Source organism: Homalodisca vitripennis, chromosome 8 (genome assembly GCF_021130785.1).
Source record: "Homalodisca vitripennis isolate AUS2020 chromosome 8, UT_GWSS_2.1, whole genome shotgun sequence".
NCBI lineage: Eukaryota > Metazoa > Arthropoda > Insecta > Hemiptera > Cicadellidae > Homalodisca > Homalodisca vitripennis.
The window spans coordinates 93,372,046-93,386,544 of record NC_060214.1 but is presented as its reverse complement, the minus strand read 5'-3'; the positions used below and the strand labels follow the sequence as shown (position 1 = coordinate 93,386,544).

Sequence of the window (14,499 nt, the reverse complement as noted above, 5' to 3'; positions counted from 1 at the left end):
TGAAAAGAATAATTTCAAATATCCCATTTCCGCGTAGTTCTCACAACACGATGTTGTCAATTTCAGCTTTCACGAGAGAGAAACAACTACGAAGAAAGCTAAAATAGGTACATTTGTTACGTCACGTGTCGCCAATCTGTTGCACACCTGTGCATAATACACTGTCATTGTTTGAACAAGACGTCCCTCATCCGTATTTGTAGCCACGATGTACAACATTACAGTTGGCCCACAGTCAAGATCATCCTTTTTTACAATACCAACTGTGCACTTTCAATGTGAATGTTGAGTTTAGCTCCTCTTAGTTTATTTTCCTCTTAGTGCAGCGCCAGCGTCTGAAATATGACGCTTTCACAGACTTGACTCGTAGAATCAGGAGTCGTGCTCGTCTGAAGAAACTCAAAAAAAATTCTTCACTTCGTTTCGACGACAGATACACCCAGAGTAGGAAATCTAGTGTAATGTTTTAGACACGATCTCTAAGCACGGTGGAGCAACTGAGTTTTTTACACATAACGTAGCTGACTTGGGAAGGGTTTTATCAATGTGAATGTTGAGTTTAGCTCCAGTTCATCTTCCTCTCAGTGCAGTGTTTGAAATATGACGCTGTCATAGACTTAACTACTGGAATCCCAACTGGAGCTAAACTCAATATTCACATTGATTCGACCCTTCCCACCATAGCTACGTTACGTGTGTACTTAAAGCTTCGATTCCCTTACATTCTGTAAGTTATTTTTCGTGCCTTTGTTCAGTAGGAACATTATGATGATGCTTATTATATTCAAAGATCTTTGTTTTCAGGGGTCTTAAAAGAACAGCTTTTGACAGTGAAAAGGTGGAAATTGCTTCCTTCCAATTTTTCACACCACGAGTGCGCGTTGTCATTATGTTATTATTCGGTGGTATTTTCCAGTATTTTTATCGTTTTGGGTGTCAAGGACTTTTACCAGTGCGGATTCCAAAGTTTAAATCAGAAAAACTATACAATATGAAAGTTTGGGTTGGCATTCTAGTGAAAATTACAAGAATGACTTTTTCTTATGAAGTCAACACAATTCTAACTCAGTATGTTCTGAATGATGACGGAAGTGAATAAATTATAGATGGTGCAAGAGATGAGTTTGATTTTCCAACACAAGTTCGAAGTACATTTTCCTCTTGGTCAGCTGTCGCACAATTATGAGACCGTCAAAATTGACATAAAAACTTGTAACTTGTCTGGTTGAACCCTCGTCTTCACATGGTATAACTGAGTAATTGCGAGTTGCACAATCATAACTTGGTGGAATTAGCGGATTCAAGCTAAGAACTCGTTGATTAGAGGATTGTGCGATCGGGCAAAATTTTCCACTACCGCCATGACGTCGTTGTCACAGTACCAAACCGATAAAAGTGTTGCTTATCATTAACCGATAAGAAATAATCACAGGTGAGCGCGTTTGACAGTTCACGTGGACCTGCACGTTCTGGGTTGTCACGTGGAACAAGGAAAACCTCTTATTTAAAATACAGTCATTAAGAAACAAACAAACGCGTGGGCTGTTGTTATTCACTCCTTTATCTTTTAATCAACGAGTTTACCTTTCAAAAGTTACAATATCATATTCAACATCATAGTTTCATGTAACAGCAGTTCACAAAACCTGACTGACTAACCAGGTTGATGGATGAGAATGTCAACTCTGTCAGCTGATACTGACTCATGAAGGTTTCAGAGTTGGCGCGGAATTTCCCACAGCTAACGCCACTGATTGATGGATGCATCACAGATGTGTGATTCACACGACACTCGACACTGCTGCAATTAATTGTATCCCTCTACATGATGCGATTGTCTTTTAATAGTTGCTCACTTTAAGTCTAAAAAGTCGTAGCGGAAGCTCTAGTTGAAATATAAAGTTGCGTCTGTATGGTAAAGATGGATTATATTAACAAGGGTAAATTTGAACATCGCTACATAATATAGTTATATTAAGCAAAGCTGAAGTGATAAAATTTCGGATATGGCCATATATTGAGCATTTCCTCTTTCAAAATAAAAAATTGTACTTTTGGAACAATTTTAGTTTCAAAATGGCAAAGATTGATTTGTTATCATTGGCGATCTTTTACTTATTTACCAGGAAAAGAGTTCGAAAAAATGTATTTCTAGATTAAACGACTTCTCTGTTTTTGGTTTTTTATTGAATAATGAGGAAATATGTGTCAAATAGTTTAATATTTTTAGATACTAACAGTTAATATTTTATGGGATTTCAAACATTTATTCTTTGCATTTATGAGATCAATCATATTATGTTTGGTAATAATAAATATAACAATAAAAAATGGAACGATAATTTTAGTTATTAATTATTGTAAGAGTATTTTAATTATCGATTTATCGTTTCAATACAATAAATTAGAGATTTTCATATGCAGGGAACGATTATTCATTAAAAGTCATCAAGATTGGCATTCCCAGTTGCATAATTTATTGACGGACGTGTGTGAGTATTGACGTGTCACCGCCACAAATTATCACAATAGTGCCGGACGTGTCTATGTTTACCGTTACAATCAGCGCTCCCGCCTCCTCTCTAGACATGTTCTTGCAGGTTATCACCTCTCGGCGACGTGATCTGGACAGTTGACACACCATCTTGCGTTATGTTAGGTAACCGGGGTCCTGCAGATGACCGTACTGAAGTGTATACTAGCGTTGCATAATGCAGTACAGACTTGTAAAATTGGCACATTGATTTGCAAGACGCTTAGAATGTAGACAGACCAAACAGAGAGACAACACCATCACGATCGCATTGATGGAGCAAGACAGGGAACGAGCAATCTATGAATCAAGGGTGGAACTACGAATTTAGAGAGTGGGACGTGATAAGCAATTACAGCTAGAATGGATTTTTAAAAAAGATTTACGCGTCTTTTGGAGTTGTTCATCGGCGTCTTACCTGATGAAGTTCCTGTAGGCGCAACTCCGATTTGTGCAGAATTTGGGAATACTATTCAATTGTAGAACAAAGTGTACCTCTTGGTACAAATTCGACTCTTCTACATACCCTGCATTTTGGGGAACGACCATTGGATGTTGTTGTATTCTTATTATGTGCTACGGTTGTAATTAATGATACAATACGGTTGTATTGCTAGGTTACAATACAATAATAATAACATTGTATTAAAGAGGTTAGATCATCATTTGATGTACAGACAATTTTGAGATATCACGATCTTGTAAGTACTGCTTACACTGATGTCAACTTACAATATATTTAACGAAAAAGTTACTCCATGTTGATGCTATAACATAAATAGAATACAATATTATTTAACTGTTACGTACTCGTTACATTTGCCCATATTTATTTTCTTCTCGAGACTCTTGTCTCTGTAAAACCCTGTCATTTCAAGCACTGTTGGTGTGCTCACACAAGAGTACTATGCCACAATTATGAGAAAACGAAATGATTCAGTACCACATAATGTAAGAATTTTTATTACGTTATGCGTTTTATAGTTCTTTGAACTTACTGTGAATGGCACCATAGGCCTAGTTCTGTAAAGTGTTGTAGGTTGGAAGAAGAAAATTAGTGCTGAAAACTGAAGAGTATAATTATTTTATGTTCACATGATGTGATGTCGATAACATGCAAGAATAATCTTTATTTCGGATTGGCCGGAAGGTCGGCGGGTGGAAGGTGACGTGATTCTGTTTATGGAGGCCGCCGCGCCGCCCAGCCAGCGGAACCGGGCACTGAGCAGAGAGGTTGCATCAGCCAAGCGATGTTGTCGCGTGATATTGGGCGAAGGCAACACGTCTGCCAAAACAGCTGCAAGACACTATCGTTCGCTGCCACTGTGATGTCATCTACACTGCTTATTCAATCATTTTCGCTGTTTACCTCATTAATCTCTATGCAAGTCTTGTAAAAATGGATTCCTAATCATAGTCAAGTCAACTGTTATCTGGTTTGCCCCAGAAAATTTACTTTGATTTACGTTTGATTTACAGTACATAAGATAATTTTTACCGCAACATGCGTACTCTACGTTCTCGCTTTCACTCGTTATTCGAATAATCTTCCGAGGTAAGCACCAGCATTTTTGGTACTACACTCTGAGATTAGTAGTCAGTGCACGAAGAGTTAGTTGCCTAGTATTTGTGGTCCAAATTTTTGCAGCTCACCGCTTCCCACTCTATAAATTTTATAATAAACAAATTTTAAAAAATGTATGGAACAGAAACGAAAGAATTGAGGGTTTACTGATATTATTGTGGAAGTTTTTTTTAACTGATTACTTGTCTCGTTTGATAAAATGTTACCAGAAGGCACGTGTTCATAAATTAAATACAACGTCCAAAATCAGATGGTTATTTCTGATTCTACGCAGAGTCTGCTAGATTAATCAAATCAGCATTTATTTATGGGCTCGCATCGCAAATGGCAACTTCACGCCTCTTTGGGTTCCGTGCCAGTCGTCATCAGACTCTTGGTTTTATTATTATAATAATAATGCTGACCTTTGAATTAAATTAGAAGAATTTTTCAAACTGTAAGCATTGAAGGAATAATTACTAAAATTTGCATTTAGTAACATCTGTGTGAAGGCAAGTCGCTGATAATTTAATATTTGTTACTACGACCACAGATTTACGAACTTTAGGATTCTAAACCTACGTATCTCTCTCATGGGAAATCAACTGGTTTGAACAAACGCAGGTTTAGCTTTCGTCCAATGTGCTTGCTGTGTCGAGTTTCCCAGCAAAGCTGAATTTTCAAACGAAAATATAAAATTGTAATTTTATAACGCAGAGATTCCAAAATGTTTGATTGATGTAATACAAGTAATCACAGTATTCCGCCTTGTATTTCTCAATATAAAAGTGTCCGTCAATATATTTATAAACATAATATGTTACAACCTTATGGTCTCAACGTGTTGTGACAAAAACATGCAAAGTTACTTTGCCTACCGTCGGTTCAAGAATAAAATTCTTCTTCAATCATCGGTGTATGCAAAAACCTAAATCGACTGTTTCTGGACAAAAAGTTGAACGTGTGTGTGAAGCCCCACCTTAGGTTCCATATTACTGCGCAATTCCAGTTTATAACACGCAATTGTAAGCAGTAGTGATTTACATAGCAGTGACTGGAAGTGGGTGGCTATATTAGTAATCATAAATAAAACATGCGATCCAGTGTTTTGCGTCATCCGGTCCAGGCGGCTTGTTTACTCCGCATGCAAATCGCCGACATTGCATTATTGCCGCTTCATCAGCGATCTGTTATGTGTCCATCTTCCGCTACTTTTCCTCCTTACGAGTGAACGCGCTAACGAGTGTTTAAATTTAGCTGGCAAGCAAAAACATGGAGACATTTCGTTATCGTCGGGTGTGAAATGTTTTTCTCTTGGAAATTCTACGCTGCAATTTCAAACTGTTCAGCTAACGACAACTTCGTTTAGCAATTAAAAATCTAATTTTACTTTTACGTTTTACTAGCAGTTATCCGCGGCTTCGCCGCGATTTCTCAGGTTTTGCACCTGTATGTGCACTTCTGGCTCGAGCGTTATATTTTCGACGCCAATGTTGAGCTTCCCTTGTTGCCACAATCAAGAAAATATATTTAAAAGTGTATAATTTATGGTCGTTGTAATTTAGTTCGATGGTATTATTTTTTGTCCCATTGCTGATTTTGTCTCTTTTCTAATCAAGAAAGTATATATTCAGTACATACACAGCTCTGAGAACCCTACTTTTGTCAAAAGACAACTAATAATTTAGATTTGATAACAGTCTTCAAATATAAAATAAAGGTTAGATATTGTCCCTTATATCTGCACTGCTAACAGTTACCTACTTATTTTACTTATTTTACACGCAATTTAGTAGGCGTTGCACTTGTATGACCATTGCTGGTTCGAGTGAATCATATTTCCGACGCCAATGTTGAGTTTTCCTTGTTAACACAATCAAGAAAATACTTAAGTTTATATTTATGGCCATTCTAATTTACTTTGATAGATAGTAACATTGTATTTTATATTTAATATTTTAATAAAATGTACAGCTAAAAGTACAGTAACAATGACACTACGCGTTTGTTTCTTTAAAACTAAAAAATATTGATAATACTTTAGATCTTTAGAGCTGGAATGGGTACATTAGATAAAAAGAACATTTCAGTGAACTTTCGTCGTAGCATAGTCTTGCTGACTGCTTCAAAGGGAGTCTTCGGTGTCAAATTCTGACCATCTTGTGTTTTGTGGTATCTTTTAAGATAGATAAGTACTTACCTAATCGCTGAAATCTAAAACGACGTTAAAAATATTTGTACTCACTATAAATGTAAACAAATTGTAAATAAAAGACGATGTTTACACAGAACAGGTGATTACATTAGAAATAATAAAAACTCTGTTAAATAATATTTCATAACTTTAAAGACCAGTGGGGCGTAGCCTGGAGGAATTATCAAAATAAAAACAGGCCTATATTAGTACCAGGGACCCTAAGAATGCCGACGTCAAATGTCACTACAATCGGTTGAATAGTCCACGCTTGAAAACGTAACAAACAAACTTACTTTCGCGTTTATAATAGTATCAGGATTAGGATTTTGGTAATTTAAAAGGAAAAAGCCTTAAAAATACGTAATGAGTAACATCCGACAATGGATTATGTAAGTATTGATAGATAGTGCGAGCAGACTTTGCTTCTCGTCGGATGCTAATGCGGTTCAAAAGTATGATAACCTTCCACTCATCATGATCCAGGGAATTAATACGATACGCGCTGTAAGCGTGCCTGTCGACTTTAAACGTGATGCAATCAATATCTGTGGTCTTACTCAGCACGTAGTAAAGTCTGATTTGTAAAAACTGGAGGTTTTTTATCTTATTTGAGTTGTGGAGCAGGAGCGCCTGGTGGCGATAATTGACTGTTTGCTTCTTGTGCCACAATTCCCAGAGTCAGCGTTGCACAGATTATATGCGGTGTCTTGTTCTCGTTACCGCGCTTATTGTTCGTCGTCGCCAAGGCCAGAGAGAGACGTCGGGAGGCCGTCTTGTGAAACGGTCGACTGGATGCTTTTCATTCCGATCATCTCGTTACAGTAGAGAGTGTGACGAGACTGAATCGTCTCGTTTCCGTAGGATTTGTAGAAATAATAGGATTTTACGAGTGATTTTAGGAATTGTTTCAGAGTAAAAGAGTTTCACGAGGATTTTGCTTCATCGCACACAACTGTTATTGTCCCTAAGTTTGCCTAACTGTCAGAAGTTGGGTTTTCACAATGACAAACACTGGCTTTTAAATCTGAAGGGAATTTTACAAGTCAGTTGAAAGTGATGCAAAAGTATTACTTTTGGTTTCGGTTTTTGGCGTACATTTTCAAATTCAGTTTTGTACGACCACCTTACAATTACCACTAACTGAGTTGTGCGATAAGCCTTTATGTTTGCTGCTCTGCCTTTTACAGTCAGTTCAATAATCTGTTTTGTGTTATCAACAGTATGACGGAACGTAAGGGATAAAATTAAAAAACCTATTTGTGAATAAGATATTTTTACCCGTTGTGCACTTTGAGCGTAGTCACGCCAGACAAGTAGATTGTGAAGCTGGTGGTGTCTAACATCCGACTTGTGCTGATAACCGGTGCCGATACGTGTAATCTCCAGTTGTAAGAGCAAGGCCTTCAGTCTAATCGGGGAACCTCAGGCCAACTGTTCAAGGAATAGAGAGAATCGCACGATCGGCCAGTGTTATCGAAAAGTGCAATTATCGGAGCGTTGTATTGATAAGACGCCCTCTGCTAGTAACTGCGGTTGTTCGGCGGGAAAGTTGCATTACGAGCCGTCAACACAATGTAGCGGCGATGTGTTGAGATTTCACCCATGAAAAGCACCCTTCCTGCCATTTTATTTCCTTACCATTTCTGTCTGCATTACTAGCAGTTCCTGTTAAAATCCCAAGAGGTTTCCACAATGTACTTGACAACGGCGATGCTACGTTGGCCTACTTCACGTCTATTGACTTCCGGCACACTCTGTACGTGCAGTAACAATGTTCCAGTTTCGCGGACTGAAGATCAGCCTCCTCACAATGATTCGCGCGTCCTTCTTTCCTCCTCCCATTTTTTCCAATTAAAGAACGCGAAAATAATCGCGGTCTAAGGGTATTGACATTCCGCACTCGCGAATTTAACTGGTACGCTCTGAAACATCCATGGCCTGAAAGAAACTGAGTTAGGTGATAATGCAATTTATCTCCTTGCGTTTCCGTCGTATACCATACCCAGTATTGTAAGCATCCAATTGCTCTGGTAGTCCATCCTCCTGCCTATTTCAACCGCCATCTGTTTTGCAAGTCCTTCATGATACACAGTACCTCCAGCGAGCTCAGTAAATGTCTTGTATGCACTCGTAAAGAATAGGTATCTCCATTTGAAATGCGTCCATCTTTTGCCTAAAGTATTTTTTTTCTGCAGCGTACTGCCCATGTCTCGCATCCCCATACAGCAGCAGTATGAGGATGAGTAATGCCGTTTTCTCGTCCCTTGCTCTCCAATATTTATTATTTATTATTCGATTTATAAAAGCAGTGGCTCTCGCAGATTTTGATTACTAAGGTACAAACTTGGTTGGAATCAAGGTTCACATCACTTTTTGTCTGAACAACTTCCCAATCTACCTGGACTTGAAAGAGGGTGTTTACCCTCCGCACAGGGAAAAAGAACTTTTGCGTCACCTGCTAATTACGAAATTACGGATGTAGTTGAATAATCACGCACATAGTAGTCTATCTACTTTTTGCTATCATCACAAGGAAGAAAATGTAAATTACTCGTGTACAGAAATAGTTAACTTGTCCAGATACTTGGGGTTTTATCGGCTGACAAACAAACAGTTTATTCTACTTAATAACCGACCTACTTAGATCTTGAATAATGTTGTTTTCCTCTATTATCTAGTATCCAATATTTACTGATCTGCGTGCAGACCGTGTGACTCTGACAAACTAAAAACAGATCGGAACAAACAAAATAGTAATAAACAAGATTATGTATTCGATCTTAGTTTTCTAATGGTTGAATGGAAATTTACTGGTTGGTCTGTGTGAGTCATCGGCAGCTGTTGGGAGCCGTCTTCCAACTCAATACTGAACACCTGTGCTAGCAGTGAGTTAGCGGGTTAATATGTAATATAGCCTAACCGCTAGTAAAGAGGAGGGATTTACACAAACATTTTAAATTCAAAACCTCTTTATTCTCATATACAATTTACATTAAATTTAAAGATTTCAATTCCTCTTTCTATCTATTTTACGAAACAAACATAAATGTCCAGCTCGCCTTGAAGCAATACATTCATTTTTTCATTTCATCATTGGTTGTTGTCACTGATAAAAACCTTGCAGCTCTCCCTACCCTTCAAACAAACTACACTCTTCTGAACAAAAAGTAGATTCATTGAAATCTGTGATGCAGTTCCCGAAAATATATGTTTAAAATAGAATCGCCTAGGTGGTCTTAATGATTCAGCAAGGGTTCAACAATGATTTAGAATTTTAAAAAGAATTCACAAAGGCTACAGGAGTTCAGGGTAAAATAGGTGATTTGCGTTTAAAATTCAGTATCTGCTTATTGATAACATAGTTATATTATTTGAAGTGATTAATATTACCGTGTTGTTGTATCGTGTCTAAATAAAATAATTAAATTTTATTGTTTTGTGGGAATTTTTTTTCTAACGTTCACTGACTGACGCAGCAATCTATTATATTTTCATAGCGTATCTGAAGTACGCTTATGCAAATTAATATTTATGAGACTTAGTGTTCATGATTAAATCAGTTTGATTTAGAATAAATTATTTCTATTCAGAAAAGTCAAGTATCAGATAAATAGCTTGTTTTATTATTATATCACTTATAACATCTGCTGGCAGATGTGTTGCTGTTTCTACAACATGAATTAGATCAGGCCAAATAAGTGATCAAGAATAGTTTCACCAGTTAGGCCACAATGTTCCTAAAGCTATGTTAAAGGTTAGCTCTTATGGACTATGCCATCCATATTTTAGGCAGGAACTGACAAGGTAAAAGGTACCTACATACTAAAAAGAGAACCTTTTTTATAACGGACAGTCAGGCATATTTATTACGAAACTTACAAGTGAGGTCTGTTGTGATTGTGTTTAATCCCTTAAGTAAATTGTGGAATAATATTCGGGACGCTTTAATACTAAAATCCATGGTATCACCTACCGCTGAAAAGCATATAGGAAGTCACATTTACTCGAACTACAGAATTATGAATTATATCAGTTTTAAAATATATGATATAAGGGTAGGAGTTGTCAGGAAGGGTTGAAAGGAATAAATTGATTTATATAACCATGGTGCCAAATCGGGTGACTGTGAAAAGTGGGTCAAGCGGTGGCGTGTGGAGGGAGTGTGGCGTGATCCTGTAAACGGGCGCTTGTGAGTGGTTGAGGTTGAGCCAGCCAAGTGTCACTGTATCACGTGATCGTGATCGTACCGGCCCGGGCAAGGGCGTACTCGCCAAACAGCTGCAGGGTGCACTCACTGTCACTGTCACTGTCAACAGTATGAATAGACTCTTTTGTCATGTATACTTACAGTCCCTGTTTTGTTTTGGCACTGCCATTTGGATGAATGACTCAGTCTTGTTTGGGTCCGTTGTGGTCGCTTGTTTGGGATCATGATGGAATGTCATTTTAGTATTATTGATTTGAAGTTTGCTACGCAATGTCTTTTAGTTTTACGTAATTAAATTTTAATACGCCCCCAAACGAAACTGAATCGAGTTCTTTTACACTTTAACCACCAACTTAATATGATTTACATCAATATTATGTATATGTATGAAGAGTAAATATTATTAAATGAATTTCAAAACCTTTCTTGAAATCATACAGAGGAATCATAAACTATTCCCCTTCCAAAACTTGTTTCAGATGGAGAGATTTGACTTGGGGAATGTTTCTATGTAATTTAGGACTACTTTTTGACTCATCACAAATTTTGGAGTATTCCCAGTTTTGAAGTCTAAGGCAAACTTTTATGTCAATGAACACATTTTTAAAATTATATTTAAATTTTTGGACTTGGTAGAACAATATTTTTAATTAGATAGAAAGTCTTTCCAAATGTTTGTATAAAACAACCCGCTATAAGGGGATTCCCTGGGTCTCAATATTTGACATCTATTGCCTAAAAAACTTTTTCTTGGGCGTTTTTACATTGAATGTGATTGCAAAAGTTAATATTTAACAGCAGTGTTTGATTTTCTCTGTGTGTTAAAAATAAATCTATACATGTTTGTAAATGAGCTCATTTTTAACTTTGAACAAAAAAATCTTGAAACATTTGTATATTATTATAACATATTGTATATTAAGATATTTATTTTGTTTGTGTCAAAACCCTTATTTTTACAATATTTGCTTTTTGAAATTTAACTAAAGGGATAATTAATTAATTTTAGGTAATTATTTTTTTTAATTGAATCCAGAGCACCTTTCCTTCCCCTTTACAAGATACACACAAATATTTTAAAATATCAAATCGTTGACACTACTGACCTAGAAACATCACCGAAGTTTATTTTGTTCTATGCACAACTGTTCATAAATTAAGAGGGATGCTTTTATATAATTATTGCATATGTTGTATTATATATGTTTGTGGTCTCCATTACAGGCCATCTGAGGTAGAAATACACAAAAACCTTAGCAGGACACACATTCCAGGATGTCTTTATATTACTTTGAAATGTACATTCTGCTTTAGTATTCATGGAATTATAAATTGATATTACTAAAAACAAAAATCTATTAAGTCCATTGTAGTATAGAAGTCAGAGAAAATTTGACTTTTAATTCCAAGTACTGTATAAGATTTTGTAAATGAAAACTTTTCAGAATAAAAAAAATTGTTTTAAACTGTATTGAGGATTTGCCTCCGCTAAAAGCACCTTTTACTTTAAAACCATTTAGCATGTCACTGATATTATGTTGTACTGAAATCTGAATAACTCTTACTTTTTTAAAGTAAGATTTTATAAACATGGAATTTAGTGGTTTAATACACTCAAACAAATGTCATTTATCACTTTGTAACCACAAACAAACGGCTAAATCATACAAGCTTATATTTCAATAACAGCTTGTTATCTTTCGCACTATTATGGAAACAAGTAAGGTACGATAAAAAACCAAAGGTTGTTTACATAACATATGTGTCTCACGTTGTTGTTGATGAAAAACAATGGTATCTTGGAGCATTTAGATAAAATTTGAGACAATATCAATTTCTTCCTTAATAAGGGCAGTGTTATATATATGGTGTAGGCAGTAAAATTGTTTACGGTTAAACACTTTATGTTCGATAACATTTTTGGAAAATAACAATTTTTGATACTAACTGAATGTTAAATTTAAAAATATTACACAACATCTATTTAAAAATAAGTACTCTAAAACAACAAGTTTCATAAAATAAAGACATAAAAATAATATTAAAACGTGTTAAATTAATTGTTCCTGTTATATACTTATTTTGGAATGTTAGTATACCAGTGCTGTTTTACATGGACTGATGCTTCAGGTTTTAAATGTGGCATCGAGCTCAGATAAGCATTTGAAAATAGGCAAAAACACAATTAATCGATCTTTAAAATGTTACTAATACATAGTGAAATATTGTTTTATTTTCTTTTATAAGCATTTTGTGATAATATACATTACTGTGATGAGTGCTTTTAATTTAATGAGTAAAAAAACTCTTTTCTTCCAGGTTTATTCATGAATTCAGATAATTTATATCGTATTTTATTTAAAAATGGAACCGTCTGTATAAAAATTAATTTGATATATATTAAGATTCTAGGCCAGGCCTCCTGCACTCATCTCCCAGAGCCTACTCCTTAACAACCTCTGGATAGCCTCATTAGTCCAAGTAATTGTGATGGAAATACTGTCGGACTCCTAAAATCCTTTGGATGCTTAGTGAATTCCAACTGGTAGTTATTTATTAATTGATCAAGTGCATGTTGTGTGAACAAAAAGAAGATAAAAAAAAAAACCCTAAGGACTGGTGTGTTCTGTTGCAGTGGGGGCCTAAGCAACTGGCTGTACCAGGTTTCGCTGACCAAGCCTCTGGCCAAGCCGGCCGAGCCTGCCCAGGTGCTCCTGAGACTCTACGGCCAGACTCACGGTGAGCGTGCGCTCGAGAGTCTCATCACCGACTCGGTCATCTTCACGCTGCTGAGTGAACGTGGTCTGGGTCCCAGGCTTCACGGAATCTTTCCAGGCGGTCGCATCGAAGAGTATATTCCGGTCAGTGCATTTTCACGGATATTTAAGTTTCCGTTGTTTGTATTTGTCGGTCAAGAGATTATGAGATATATTGAATTTGAGTAAGTAATAATGTACTTGAGAAATGTTTGATCCATAGTTTTTTATACATATTACTTGCTCTCTGAAACTGTATAAAGATTGCACTTTCCCCACATCCTTTTAGCATTAGTAGTCAATTTGTCTGTTATCATCCTTACACATCTCTGTTACTGTGTGTGAAATTCTGGGTGCAATACGTAACAGCCTTTTTACAGTAAACGTCTTACAGATCCATCACTGGGTGATCCGTTTAGCATTTAGTAGTCAATTGTCTGTTATCATCCTAACACATCTCTGTTACTGTGTGTGAAATTCTGGGTGCAATACGTAACAGCCTTTTTTACAGTAAAACGTCTTACAGATCCATCACTGGGTGATCCGTTTAGCATTAGTAGTCAATTGTCTGTTATCATCCTAACACATCTCTGTTACTGTGTGTGAAATTCTGGGTGCAATACGTAACAGCCTTTTTTACAGTAAACGTCTTACAGATCCATCACTGGGTGATCCGTTTAGCATTAGTAGTCAATTGTCTGTTATCATCCTAACACATCTCTGTTACTGTGTGTGAAATTCCTGGGTGCAATTACGTAACAGCCTTTTTACAGTAAACGTCTTACAGATCCATCACTGGGTGATCCGTTTTAGCATTAGTAGTCAATTGTCTGTTATCATCCTAACACATCTCTGTTTACTGTGTGTGAAATTCTGGGTGCAATACGTAACAGCCTTTTTACAGTAAACGTCTTACAGATCCATCACTGGGTGATCCGTTTAGCATTAGTAGTCAATTGTCTGTTATCATCCTAACACATCTCTGTTACTGTGTGTGAAATTCTGGGTGCAATACGTAACAGCCTTTTTACAGTAAACGTCTTACAGATCCATCACTGGGTGATTCCGTTTAGCATTAGTAGTCAATTGTCTGTTATCATCCTAACACATCTCTGTTACTGTGTGTGAAATTCTGGGTTGCAATACGTAACAGCCTTTTTACAGTAAACGTCTTACAGATCCATCACTGGGTGATCCGTTTAGCATTAGTAGTCAATTGTCTGTTATCATCCTAACACATCT

The 14,499-nt window shown here is 36.5% G+C and overlaps 1 protein-coding gene across 3 annotated transcripts in view; it reads left to right on the top strand.

Annotated features, from left to right (window-relative positions):
* The window catches only part of LOC124367752 (choline/ethanolamine kinase), a 70,548-nt gene that overhangs the window by 35,398 nt on the left and 20,651 nt on the right, over window positions 1-14,499 (top strand). For all 3 annotated transcript variants that reach the window (XM_046824836.1, XM_046824837.1, XM_046824838.1), the window contains exon 3: window positions 13,137-13,362. In XM_046824836.1, the coding sequence (XP_046680792.1) occupies window positions 13,137-13,362 (226 nt within the window). The remainder of the gene's footprint in view (window positions 1-13,136; window positions 13,363-14,499) is intronic.